The sequence below is a fragment of the Gavialis gangeticus genome, unplaced genomic scaffold (genome assembly GCF_001723915.1).
Source record: "Gavialis gangeticus isolate Ggan-Ray unplaced genomic scaffold, GavGan_comp1, whole genome shotgun sequence".
NCBI classification, from domain to species: Eukaryota; Metazoa; Chordata; order Crocodylia; family Gavialidae; genus Gavialis; species Gavialis gangeticus.
Window position 1 is genome coordinate 61,687,377 of NW_017729033.1, and position 14,588 is coordinate 61,701,964.

General features: G+C 42.7%; 1 protein-coding gene across 1 annotated transcript in view; it reads left to right on the forward strand.

Moving 5' to 3' along the window:
- NSUN7 (NOP2/Sun RNA methyltransferase family member 7) overlaps positions 1 to 14,588 on the forward strand; it is a 64,858-nt gene that overhangs the window by 305 nt on the left and 49,965 nt on the right. Inside the window, exons 2-3 of the mRNA XM_019526023.1 lie at positions 6,948 to 7,308; positions 8,841 to 8,899. Of these exons, the coding sequence (XP_019381568.1) occupies positions 6,996 to 7,308; positions 8,841 to 8,899 (372 nt within the window). The 5' untranslated portion in view covers positions 6,948 to 6,995. The remainder of the gene's footprint in view (positions 1 to 6,947; positions 7,309 to 8,840; positions 8,900 to 14,588) is intronic.

A 14,588-nucleotide genomic window follows, 5' to 3' on the forward strand; every position in this document is an offset into this window, starting at 1 on the left:
GGGCAGGAAGGAGAGCAGTGAACTGGACAGGGGCAGAAGGCAGAGTAGGGGATCGGGAAAGTGGCAGAAAGCGGAGAAGCAGATTGCCCAGGGACAGCAGGGCAGGGAGTGGAAAGCAGAGTGGGAGAGTGGAAAGGGGCAGGGGGCTGGGAGCACAAAGTAAAGCTGTGGATCAGGCAGGAGCACAAAACAGACCAGCAGCTTAGGCAGGGAAAAGGGATTAGAGCAACTTTCCGAGAGGGTGTGGAACTAGCTATATGATGCATTTGGTGGGACTGCTGCATTTGCACTCATGCTAGTGTAGCAGATTTCCATAAAATCCCTAGCATCAAGGTAGTATATAGGACTTGTGCCTTGGAAAACATTTTGTGCATGTTTATAGAAGTGTTTATTCTTATCTCACTTCTGTATACCTCATCCTTGTGTTATGTTTTGAACAGGTTTGATATTTTATTTAATAATAAGGGGGTGTTAATAAACGTGACTGGCCTGCTGCAGGTTATTCAGGCTCTAGAGTTTACCAGTAGCAGCAAAGTTTGCAATAATCAGGATGAGGGATACTGCTCAAGCAAGTGGTCTCTGTAAAGTAGACTCCATATTTTAAGAATTGGGGATTAGTGCTGGATCTGGAACTCTCTAAAGCTGGAATGAGTTTCTTACACTGTTGAAATTGTGACTTTCGTGAGCTGCACTTGATTTGTCTTTTACTCTTTATTTGGACTAATTCTTTGAGCCTGATCACAGATCGTAGAAACTGGAAAGTGGGGAACCTGTCCTTTGGCCTTCACAGTTAACTGTGGGTACACATGGACTTTCAGAAGTATAAAGTAACTGTATCAGCATAACTTGTCTCTGGTCATAAGATTTAGTGTGCTGCAGTATAGACTTGATATGGTTAAGAAACTGGTAACCTTGACCGTGAGCACTTTATTTTGTATTCTGTGACAGATTAAAATAAGCCACTTGTTCCCCTGAATTCTGATTAAAACAGGACCAGTCTACCTAAACTTTGCATCAGCCAATAAGACCAGCTATTGATAACCATAGGAGCTTGAACAGAGTAATGGGAGATGCTGTAGAAAAAGATATCTAACTAATGAAACAATGATACAAGGAACCAGTCACTTGTCTAAGGACAAAGCGACATTGAGTAGAGTAATAATAGTTATTCGGGATGGCCCTGTTCTTACTGGGGAAAGTGTTAGTGATGTTGTGATGTGATGAAGTATGAATTGCATTCAGAAGTTTGCCTAACTATCCCAAGTATCCAGATGATACAATAAAAGAAACCTTTGGCTCTTATTAGGGAATGCATTTTCTACATCTAAGCCTCTCACACATTGATAAGGAGAAAGCCTACCATATTCTTCAAAATGATGAGCTCTGGTATGTTATCCTGAGTGCCTTCAGCCTGGGTACACCTGATTTAAATCAAATCGATTTACACCATGGTTTAAATCACTGGTCAGGAAGCCTTGATTTAATCATTGTTTTCTACAAAAAGGGCATTCTTGTTTGATATAACCTTAACGCATATTTTTCACAACTCAGAGATAGATGTAGGTTTCCATTATAGAAGGTACACACTATACATTTTAAAGCAGTGATTTATTTTCATATTTTTTAGATTAATTTTGCAGCTACATCAGAAAACTGAATTACAACATTTTTAATTGTTTTTAATCAAAACAACAAGCTTATATATTTTAGAGATTTTTCTTCAACAAATGTATAATTATTTTAACAAAACAAGCACAAGTATTTTTGAATTTGTAACTATTTTAGTTATAAATGTGAAATGTGTTTTTAACAAAAATTAAATAGATTATTTGAGTCAGCTCAACATGAGAAACTTTAAATACTGGGTTATGCAGCAGCAAACTCAGTCTTCACCTTTCTCTTCCTGTTTATTCATAGACTGGAAAAGAAAGAAATGCATTCCTGTTTTTTCAGTTCCCAACTGATTTCTCAATTTTGGACGAATTCATTTTAAGGAAGAAAATATTTTTCTACGCATTCAGAAGAATCATAGAAAGTTAAGGTTGGGAGGGACCTCAGGAGATCATCTAGGCGGGCTATTATTTTGGGCAGAGAGCCACTTACTGAGTTTTGGCAAGCTATCGAGGGCTGCATGACAGGCAGGCAGAGACAGATAAATATTAACTTTCTAAATTTTCTAGGGGCCCCGTGGGCCAGATAGAATGGCCTGGCAGGCTGCATCTGCCCCACGGGCCGCATTTTGCCCACCCCTGATCTAGTCCGACCCCCTGTTCAGAACAGGACCAGCCCCAACTAGATCATCCCAGCCAAGGCTTTGTCTAGTTGGATCTTTAAAACCTCCAAGGATGGAGAGTCCAGAACCTCTCTGGGTAACCTGTTCCAGTGTTTTACTATCCTCCTAGTGAAAAAATTCTTCCTAATATCTAACCTAAACTTCTCTTGCTGCAACTTGAGACCATTGCTCCTTGTTCTGTCATCTGTCACCACTGAGAACACAGTTTATCTCTGTGCTCTTTTGAACCCCCACTTCAGGTAGTTGAAGGCTGACACTAAATCCCCGCTCAGTCTTCCCTTTTCTATACTAAATAAGCCCAGTTCCCTCAGCCTCTCTTCGTAAGTCATATAAAGAAGCTATTGCTGTTAAAAACTGGATTATCACTTCAGTAGTCTCTGATGGATCCAGGTGCTTAAGTGACTTCCTTTAAAACCTCATCAACAAACATATCGTTTTTGAGTGGTTCACCCTTAGCCCTGAAAATTATTATAGTCGGTGTCATGGAAGGATGATTGCTAGATGCCCATGCCATAGCCAACTCCTCTTCTTCAGCAGTTAAAGATTGACCCTGGTACTGAGTACTGAGAATACTGGCAAGAAAATGAGCTGGAGATAGTGCTTGGTCCATTCTCATTTATTTTTTTTAATGCCTGTAATTTAACTGTCATTGCACATTCTCCTTTCAAGGTCTCACCCAGTTCCTTCCAAATTTCAACAATAAGCAATCAGTAATAAAACAGCAATTTCCCTGCACTTTGTTCCAGGCTACAGAAATAGGCTTCAGGATAGTCAGCATAAGTTCTATATTTCTCTTTAGCCCAACGTTGAGAACTTTGGCTATGACAGTTCCATCTATTTCGTCATGATTTTGTTCACAAATTGTTATCAGATTAAGCCAGTTCTCAACATATCGCTCAAAACAGTCCATTACTGAGTTTCATTGCACATCTTGTGGGAGAGTTAGGTTTGGTTCCTCCTGCTTTCTTCAGAGCAGCTGCTGCAAAGTGGTTGTTATGGAAGTATTTAGCAATTTCAACAACATTCGCCTTTATTTCTGGAGCACTGAAGTCCTTGGTTAAGAGGTGCATCAAATGAGCACTGCAGCCATATGTTATTAGCTTGGGTTTTCTTCACTTCTAGATTTCTTCTCGTCTTTGATACATTTGCAGCATTGTCTGTGACAAAGCTGCCTCAGTTCCTTCTTGCTGTCTATTGTAGGAAGACCGAACCCTTGCACTGTCTACTTAATATACATTGTGTGATCTCTGCCATAAGCTTTCTTCTAGATTGTTTTGAAAGGAGCTTCTTCAGAGCCCAAGAATAAATGAGAAGGAAAAATTGTACAGGGAGGTGTGACCGCCGGGCTTCAATTAACCGTTCTGGAGCAGTTCTTGCCTTGCAGGTAGATGTCAAACACCTGTTGGGATCTTGTCGGTGTTGGAGTAGCTCTCTTCTGTCTGTGTCCCCAACCCCGTTCTCGCCTGCCACGACTTGATGTTACCCAGTGTAAGGGGTCAGTACGCTGGATACTCCATGGCCCAGGATCCTTCGGCGGTCACTTCACTGGGCTCCGCCATCCCTGCACCCCGGCCTCACACCACCTTCGGTGCGTCCTTTATCTGTGGGTCTTGTTCCCCAGTTGTGGGGTAACACCGCCTGACCAGCCCTCAAGCGACCATGACTCCTGGTCGTGGTGATCACCAGCCAGCTGGGCCCCTACAGCCCTCCTTGTCTGCTCCTGTCCCTTCAGGGGACGGAAAAATCAAAGAAAAACTCAGGTCTCACTGAGGCTTCCCTTCAGCCCCAAACTGCGGGCACGCTCCCTTAGCCCTCTCTTCCTTAGCTGGGGTGAAACGATCAAAACAGCTAAAAGAAATGCTGCCTGCCCCACGCCTCCCTATCCGCTGGGCAGCCTGCTCCGAGCCGTTCCTGGCTCCCTTCCGGCCCGTTGCTCTCTTGATGCCTGCCCTGATTGTACCCTCTCGGGGCTCTCCCTTGGTCTCTGCCCCCTGGTGAGACTCTCTCCATGCCCCGTCGTCCTGACACCCCACCTGTGGGTCACTTCACTCCCAGGCGCTCTTCCACTTGCAACCCCTGGTGCTGTGTCTCCTGCTCCGGTGCTGCCCGATGTAGTCTCCTGTCGAGAGGTTTGGTCCTGGTCTGTTTGAGTCCCTGCCGGCTCTTCTTACTTACCCACTCTTACAGCAGAGGCTTCTCCTCTCGTCGGTGATGGTTGCTGCTCTCCACCTGGGCTATCTGCCCCCTCCTTGGCCGCAGCTGCTGTTTTTATGGCTGCCGGCCGGCGTCCAATGGTGATGTCATCAGCTGGCCACAATTGAATAAAAAGGCGGCTAATGAGCTGTGCGGGCTCCTCCCTCCGCCTCACACACGTCTTGTCCTGAGCTGCAGGTGAGTTCTGTTCATTACCCTGTTCCCCGGGACAGGAGGTAAGGGTGGGCAGAGACTCCACTGCATAATGGAGTTGCAGGAAATTTCAGGTACCACTTTAACACAGACCCTCCCCTTCAGGAAAAGTTTGAAGGAGTGAACTTCCAATATAACTTAATATAGAACTGTATCCCTCGTATAGAAGTCCTGCAGCTAACTCCACATGTTAGTACAGTCCTGGCTAAGTCGTACAGGTTCTCAGCAGAAAGGCTCAAACAGTACCACTCAATTTCCTGAAAAAACAGTGAAATATGTATGCCAGTTCTGAAAGCTCCCTGTAAAGAATTCATTTGAAAAAAATGGAGAAAATGCTTTTTAAAAAAAAAAAGAAAAACACAAACCCTCCACACACCATCACCCATCACCATGTTTTACTAAATACTTTTACTAAACACTTTTACCTGGATGCTTTTTTAATGTCTCCCATTACGAGTAAAAACAGGTAGATCAGGAGATTTAAAAAATCACAATAAATCCACTAAGTAGATTACTTTGGGGAAAACTTGAATTCTGTAGTTGTTAGATTAAGATCCTTAAAAGCCAGTCTAACCTCTGAGATCCTGGAAGACCTGAACACTCATTTCCAGCTGGTGTTCCTTTGAATTGTAACTCTGATCCAGAATCATTCTTACTCAGTGTTTGAATCCGTTTATTAAGTTTAGCAGGTCATCCAAGAGCTGTTCTACCCAATTTCAAGAAAAGGGTAGGGCAGTGTATTGTTTCCAGAGTTAACACAGTCAGGTGTCACCCTCTCTGGCGAGGACTAAGATGAGGCAGAATACCTACCAAGCTGTTCTGTTATCTCCTGGAAGCAAGTTCACACTCCAGATGGGTTCCTTTGAAGCCTCAGCACTGGAGGGTCAGTGGTTAGGCAGAGCATTGCCTGAAACCACAGTCTGCATTTCTCCTGTTACGTTTAACCTTTGTGATGTTAACTCATTATGCCTTTGTGGTGCAGAGATTCCAGCTCAGATGTTCTTTGTACAGAGTGTGTCTTGTCTCATATTAGATGTGCTTATGCTTTGGTGCTGCTCGCTAATACTATAATGGCATCAATGAGTTCTGCTCAAATTCTGGAGCATTTAAGGTAACTTTGAGATATCAGACAGATTAGCATTCCCTCCTAGCAGGGTGGGGAGTATACTTTTCCTTTTTACTCTTGTGGACAGAGAGAGAAATAACCTCACTTATCTACTGTACTGATTTATTTATCCTTGCAAAAACAAGGTTTAGAGACTTATAAGGGAATATTTGCATGCTGTCTCAAGTCCTTAATCTTTCAGTATACAATTTGGCTTAATTAAATTTGGCCTTAGAAACCTTCACTGTTTGCCTGGGTTCTTCCTTCCCCCACATTTATAATAGTCCATTTCTACACAATATTAGTCAAGAGTCTCAGTGATTAGCCACATGGCTAGAACTAGCAGGAGCAAGGTGGTAGGAAAGAATGTCTACAGAAACTGGTAGACCAGCTCCAACAGCCCTATTCCCTGCTTCCTCTTACCTTCCATTTCCAGCCAACTGAATGACTTACGAATTTTCCAAAGCTTTTTATGTTGCATAGCAGGCAGATTAGAGATACCAGTGGAAGTAGTGATAGGAAAATCTCATGAACTCTTGGACACTCTGTACTACTTCACGCTGGATAGGTTTGCCATGCCTTCTGTGAGGGGCTGCTGGAACCATCTTAAAACTGTATGTAGTAGGATTGCAGTGCTGTTGTAGCCATAACGACTCAGGAAATGCATTCCCCATAGCTGAAGAGGTGGCTTCAGTGCCTAAGTAGTTCTGCACATGCCCACCATTGGAACCTTAGCAGCCCACAGAGTAAAGCAACGCTACAGCTGGTCCAGTAAAAGATTATCGGAATCCCTTGATTCTCTCATTAAAACCCATGGCAGATGCTTGCATCTGTGGCATTTTGCCTTAGGAAGCAGATTGTGGCTACATCGTTCCCCATGTGGAACTTTATTGGTACATGCATTCAGTTTTGGAATCACTGGGTTGTGGCTGTGGCAGTAGCAAATGAAAGGTCTAAATAGCAAGAGCCTAGAAAGAAAAATTCAATTTTAGGTATCTGGTCATATTTCTACATATGCTTAATATTGTCTCAAATATTTGCAGGATTGGATCCTAGAAAAGGAAATAAAAAACAAAGAAAAATGCTTTTAGTGAAATCGAATTAAATGTTCTGATAAAATTTGTTTTGTTCTTGTTTTTGCAGAGACAGTGGGACTGTGATTTGTCAGCCTTCATACAATCAATAGGAAAAATGCCAAGTTCCAAAAGTAGCTCTGTGCCTTCAAATAATGATATTAAAAGTGATGTTTCAAACCTGAGTGAACTGACAGTTTCAAATGAGAGGGAGTTTGCCGAAAACAGTACAACAAGCCTGACTGAAAAGACTGGCTATTGTGATTCTGTATACATAAATGCAGCTAATATTTTCCAAGGCATTCATAATGAAAAGCCTCAGGATAAAATATTGATAAGTTATGGTAATGAACCACTACCAGCCCTGCCGATCTTCAGGGATGAATGTTCCCAGCGTGCATCTTATGAACTGGCTTTCAGTGCTCTAAAGTGTAAGTAAAACTTCCCCTAAATTGCGTACAGAAGTTATGTAGCACAGAAATCATGGAAAAGCTAGAAAGAAGTTTATAGTTTTTTGGGGTGGAGAGAAGAACAATCCTGCAGCTTTAAAGAGGGCAGTTCAGCTCTTGCCTCACCTTATGGACTGCTGAAGTTCCATTGGTAGGCATTGTGATAGTTTGGGCAGTAGAATCTGTGGACTCCCTGGTCTTAAGGGTCACCACTGACCATCTGCCTCTGAATGCCTACGATCTTGCCTGCCATGACTATATGGAATAATTGGTATAGGCCCTCAGTCCAGGTTGGATGGCGTCTCCTCTGGGTGCTTTACATTACCGCATCTTCATAGACAGGCTTGCTAACCTGTCTATGAAGGGCTTTAAACTAGGTTTGCTGGAAGATTGAGACCAAGCCCTGAGGTAAGTGGGGAAGCAGGTGACCTGGAGGAAGCACAAGCAGGAGGGGACAATGGGAGGCCGCCTCATTCTTCCTGAGAAAATAAGGCAATCAGCTGGTTATCTCAGGTGTTTTGTGCAGGCATGTGCAGAGCCTGGGAAACGAGCAGGAAGAATTGGAAGTCCTTGCACAGTCACAGAACTATGCCATGATTGGAATAACAGATTTTAGTGGGATAGGTCAAATAGCTGGAGCACTGTCATGGATGGGTAAAAACTGTTCAGGCAGGACAGGCAATGGAGAAGAGGAGGAGTTGCTCTTTATGTAGTAAGGGGCTGTATGATTGCTCAGAGCTCCAGTATGAAGTGGTAGATAGGCCTATTGAAAGTCTCTGGGTTAAAGTTAGAGGGGGGAGCAACAAGGGTGATATCGTGGTGGTTGTGAGCTATAGACCACCAGATCAGGAGGATGAGGTGGAAGAGGCTTTCTTCAAACAGCTGGCAGAAGTTTCCAGATAGCAGGCCTTGGCTCTCATAGGGGACGTTGGTTGTCTGGACATCTGCTGAGAGGGCAATACAACAGTGCACAGGCAATCCAGGAAGTTTTTGAAGAGTGGGGACAACTTCCTGGTACAGGTGTTGGAGAGGACAACTAGGGGTCATGCTTTTCTTGATCTGATGCTCACAAACATGGAAGAATTGGTGGGGAATGCAGTAGCAGATGGCAGTTTGGGTAGCACCGACCACAAAATGATGGAGTTCAGGTTCCTGAGGAAAGGAAGGAAGGAGAGCAGCACAATAAAGACCAGTGTATACATGTGACTTTCATGTAATTATGAAACTAAGCATTTATATTTTACCATATGTATTGGATTTCTTATATATCAGTTGAACTGGAATTATAATCCTCTGTTTTTTCCATGGATGTGTTCCTTTTGGTTCAGGTCTGAAGACAACTCCATTGAGCTATGACTTTTGCACTTAAATTTGTACTTTAAAAAAATCTTACAACATTGTTTAAATCTTAATGTCTTTCTAACATAGCAGTATTTCAGTGCTCAGATGTAGTTACTTGTGAATTTTATTTATATTTTTAGAATCCTATAGATTTTTATGTATTTCTTTTGCAGATCAAGATCTTCTTGAGAACATATTGATAGATAGCTGCTTCTACCCGTGTCAGTCAATTGTAAGTAATGCATTTGTGAGAAGATAATAGATCACTTTACAAAAAAGTTTGACATGCATCTGGTACCTTATTTTTCTGAAATATCCCGAAGTGCTTCTGTTGTTTTTTGTTATATAGATCCTGGCAGTTTTTGACCTGTATTTCATTGTGATAAACTTTCAACTGGTGTGTGTGGGGGGTGGAAAGGAGGAGGGTGAATGATAAGTGTGTGTGTTCAAATGCCTGTAAAAAGTAACTCACTTTTAACTCACATGGGCCGACAATGCGAGGTCATGGTTGGCAGGGCTAACCGGACCTTATCGTGCATCCACAGGTGCATCTCGAGTAGAGCCAAGGAGGTGATCCTCCCCCTCTACGCGACACTGGTCAGGCCACAGCTGGAGTATTGTGTCCAGTTCTGTGCGCCCCATTTCAAGAGGGATGTGGACAATATGGAGAGGGTCCAGAGGAGGGCCACCCGCATGATCCGGGGACAACAGGGCAGACCCTACAGTGAGAGACTGCAGGACCTGAACCTATTCAGCCTCCACAAGAGAAGGCTGAGGGGGGACCTGGTGACCGTCTATAAACTCACTAGGGGGGACCAGAAGGGTTTGGGGGAGACGCTGTTTCCCCTAGCGCCCGCTGGCATAACAAGGAGTAATGGGCACAAGTTGATGGAGAGGAGGTATAGATTGGACATCCGCAAAAACTACTTCACGGTTAGGGCGGCTAGGAGCTGGAACCAACTTCCAAGGGAAGTGGTGCTGGCCCCTACCCTGGGGGTCTTTAAGAAGAGGCTGGATGCCTACCCGGCTGGACTCATTTGAGTCCCGTTTTTGTTTTGGGGTTTTGTTGTTCTCCCGCCCTGGCGGGGGGTCGGGCTAGAAGATCTGCTAGGTCCCTTCCGACCCTAAATCTATGAAACTATGAAACTCACATAAAAGAGCCACATATGCTGCCCATTTGTAGCCATGCTTTAGGGCTATTTTAAGGATTTTGACAACCCAGCTTAATCTTAAAAGAATAGTTATAATGAAGCTTTATGAAAAACTTCTAAAGCTCATCATTCTAACTTTATGTTAATTTAGTCCACATAGTATCAAGCAGCACTATGCTTCTTCACCGGATACGCTTCCTCTCTACATGTGCAGGTAAAGGTGTGATTGGATCTAATACATGATCCACACAATTGCGTTTCCTGCCATGTTACACATGCATGGCAGGAGGTGCGATTGTGGGATCGCACATCCGATCCAATCGTGCCATATTACTGGTGCTGGGGGAGCCCTGCACTGGCAAGAAGCAGGCTCCCAGTTGTGGGGGAAACGTGCAGTTGAGGCTGAGACCCCGCAGCTGATGCAGGGCTCTTGGTCCTGGCTGCATGTGGCAAGCCAAACTGAGAGCTCTGTGTGGGCTGGGGGCTTCACTCACTCCTCTTTCCCCACCCCGCCTCCTTTCCCCCAGCTTCTGATCACAGTAGCTGTAATCCTTGGGGCTTGGGGTTTTCACACTAGGCAAGGTTCATCCCTGAGGCTGGGAGCCCAGTCAGTTGACAGGGCTCTTGGCCCCAGGGAGTCCCTGCTACACATGCAAATTAAACCTTAATAGCAACTAGCTATAAAGTTAGCACACACTTTTTGGGGTCCAACTTTATAGCTGGTTGGAGCTTTTTATTGTGTGATAGATACTTTGCATGTGTAGTTGGTCTCAGTTACCTGCACAATATCTGTAATGTGTAGAGGGGGCCATAGTACTCACGTTATTGGTCCTTGTGTCATACCTTAATACTGCTTCTAGATGGGTGCATATTAATCAAACACTATTTTATACCTTATAGACAACGTTTCCAAAATATATTTATCAATATACTGTCAGGTTGTCATTTCTTTCTTAATCCATGTTGGATTCAAATTATCATCAAAGGCTGCAGTGTCTCATTGCTAATCCTTGGTAAAAATCCTAAGGTATCCATCACACTCACGTGTTTCAAGTCAATAGCTCTTTAGTGGTAAACTGCAATTCACAGGTCATAATTTCTGACATTGTAAACTGATGACTAGGCAAGAAGTTATGATTTAGACTTAATAGGAGAAATCTTGGAATCCTAGTTTCTATCGTAACTTAAATTTATAATATTACTTTGTCTTCGTAACTGTCATGAAGCAGTATATTCATATAATATACAGTAAAAGCTGTGTTAACTGGCATTTTACTAACCGGAATACTCTATTAACTGGAATTTCCAATATCCCCCAATACAAATTCTCACTTTAGCAACCGGAATCTTTGCTGAGTCTGTCTGGCATGCGCATCAAGTATTTCTGTTGTTTACGTTAGTTAGGGATCTGCACGGGCTGCTTCTATGGGCTGGGGCCGGGACCAGGGCCAGGCTCTGCCCAGCAGGGGTGGCTGCACTGCGCTCCTGTCTTCCTTGATAGGTATAACTCTCAGTTAACCAGAATCTTTAGATAACTGGTATCCCCCTAACCCCCTCATGCTGGATAACAAAGCTTTTACTGTAGCTTATTAACTGCATTGTACTTTGCTAATGTCTGTCTTGTAGCTGGCTTAGCGAAAATGTACTTCCGTTAAGCACTGTGAACTACCTAATGACTTGTGATTTAGAAACCCTATTGACCAGTGCATCTGAGATGGGGCTGAAAATGAAACATGGATCTTTTAGCCCTTTTTTTCCTAGCATACACCAGAAGAAATAAACAACTTCCTTGCAGAGCACACTGCGTTACTAAACTCTGCTTCCACTTATCTAGTTTTAATTTGATATTTAAAAAAAAACAAGCTAAAGGATACCTGGGAGCTGCCAAAAGTACAAATGGACACTGAATTAAAGGAATCTGTTTAGAGTTACACCTCTCATAGGCCTTTGAAAATAACATTCTGATTATGTACACACTTCCTAAGCTGCATTTTGGAGTGAAACTACCACAGGATGACATTTGCAAAAAAACTAGGACTGCTGACCAATTTTAACTGCCAGCCATGGTGTCTCATGGCTTAAACAAAAGGATAAGAAACTTGTCAACATTAATGATGGAAGATTTGGAGAATAATTTATTTTTAATGGTAGCTGTTTCAAAGATCAGGAAATCAGTCTCCACTGGCATGTTCAAGTTTTCAAAAGCGGTCACTGAACAGGGCCTGAAAGTTTTCAATATGCAAGATTTCTCTTGCTTTGGCTGGCATTTTGTGTTCAGCATCTCTGTCTACCAGCTGGGGTGGGGGGGGGAGGTGCGGGCAGAGCCATTCCTAGAGATATACAAGGCCTGGTGGGGTCGGGGGTAATGAGCGGCTGCAGGAGTGGCCAGAGCCAGAGAGGGGGAGATTGGGGTGGTGAGTGGCTGGAAAAGCTACAAATTTAATAGTAATTTCTGAAGATGTTGGCTATAATCTGTTCTGCTTTTCCAAATTTACAGATAAAAAATTGAGTTAATAGCTTGTAAAGTACTTAAAGCCTCTCAGGTGGAATCACCTAAATAAGTGTGGAGTGGTTTAAATTAAAGACATTACAAGTAACTTGGCCATCAAGATTTTTTGTATGTTGTTTAAGAAGAATATCCAGAGCTTGGTTGTGATGAAAGTCAGAAAAAGCCAAGTGGGCAAACTGAGATTACGATTAACTTAACTGTCTGTGTATTAATGATGTGCCAGTCATAAGAATAAGTCCTATCTGATGTTTCTCCTTCTCTCTTGTTTTTTCCCTTTTGAAATAAAAGATCATCCCTTTCACTTCCTTTTGCTTACAAATTTTATTAAAAAATTAAAATGTAAAATATTTTCTCCAGACAAAGTAGAATTTAACAGAGAAAGGGAAAAAAAAGCTTCTATTTCTTCACTTGTGCTTATGAGGACGACCTCTTCACAAACTCTCTCAGCAAGCTAGATAGTTCTCCTTTCATCCATTCCTCTGAAAACAGAAATATCCGTACTCTAAGTAGTCAAAGTTTACTGAACCTATATTTAGCTTAAATTTTGTTAGATTGGTATTTTCATAATGTCAAACTTTTCTTAAGTTGGGCCTTTCCAGAGACCTTTATTAATGCTTTTTTGTGCTCAGATTTATAAGAAACATTTTCCCTCCTACAGTCATCCTGCTTCCCTTTTGACCAAAATATTTCTAATTGTCCTTAGAGGTGCACATTATTGCTTGTCTTCATTATTTATGAACTGAACCATTAAAAATAAAAAAAGACTAATTTCTCATTTGGCTTTTGCTTTGAATTAGGTGGTTGCTAATACTAAGAGAGTAAAACTTAATGTTAAGTGGGTAAATCATAAAAATCAATTAACTTCTGTATTTATTTAGTAATAGCTGCTTGAGTGATAACTGAAAGTGTAAAAAATGTGTGGTTTATGGACACTTATTTTCCTCTGTCTTTTTACCTGCCCCTTGCAGTGCATGCCCCTGTGCATTTTTAATCCCTCCTTCTCAAAAGATATCAGAAGTTGTACTATGTTTTGAATATTGCCTTTTTTAAGTTTTCTTTTTTTCTTTTCTGCTTTGCCATGGGATCTTTTGCTTACAATATCTCAAGTTATTTAAAGTTCTAATAGCCTTACCTACCTGAACTGGAAAATAATCTGAGAATGATGAGACTAATTGAATTCATTCAAATTATTCAAGTGCTTCAAGCAGTCTTATGATCTGATTTAATTAATAAGTGAGCAAAAGGAGCTAAAGGATTTTTATTTATTCCATTGTAAAAATTACTCACTTTCAGATTGTTTTAGTATTGATAATGTTAACTGTAATTTTGGATTATAACTGGACTTGTTTCAGAAACCCTAACTTTTCATTTTTAATGCTGGTATTAAATAAATTACTGCTTATAGAAGTAAGGGTAGTATTTGGGTTAAAACAGCAACTTATACACATGGCTTTGAACATGTTTAGTGTAATGTCTTTAGTATCATCTGAATATATAATTTATCATCCTGGAAAGATGAGTTCCCCCTGTCTAGGTCTAAGTCAATGAGTTCCCCATTGACTTAGACCTAGATCCATAAAAGGATACAGATGATGAAGCTCACTTTTTGCCATGTCTAGCTTTTAGGTGTTTGGCTTTCAGAATAGACTTTATTGGCTCAGACTGAGGAGTTAGGAATGGGATTTATATTGCTAGCAGGTGCCTTCACTGTAAGCATAAATTGGCCATTAGGAAGTGCTGAAATCCTGCCTCTGCAGATAGAGGTGCACCAGTACATTGGTTCATATCATATCGGCACTGATGATGTTAATTTTTATTTTATTGGCAGTTGCCTTTTTTGACTGATGTGGCTGGTAATGTCACTGATAAATGCTGGTCCAGCAGCTTGGAGAGCAGTGTCCAGCTGGTAAATCTCTTGGGGGAGGCATATTGAGGCTCCCGTGGTGAGGGAGGGATTAGGGCAGGAGCAGGGGCAGGCACTGCCCAGCCGTGGCGGGGCAAGGCAAGGGATCATGGCTTATCTGGGGGGCCACAGGGAGGGGAAGGGGGTGGCTCCCGCCTCTGTGTGTGCTCCCAGGGGAGGCCTGGGTGGCATGTGCCTCCCAGACCTGTGCGCGTGGCAAGGGTGGGCTGTCACTGCGGGCTGGGACTAGGGGAAGCGCCGGGCTCTTCCCCGGCCTGACCCCCCCACCAGGCTGTGCTTGAGGTGGGTGGTGGTGGTGCTGGGTGGGTGGTCAGGGGGGCTACGGTGAATTTGGCCC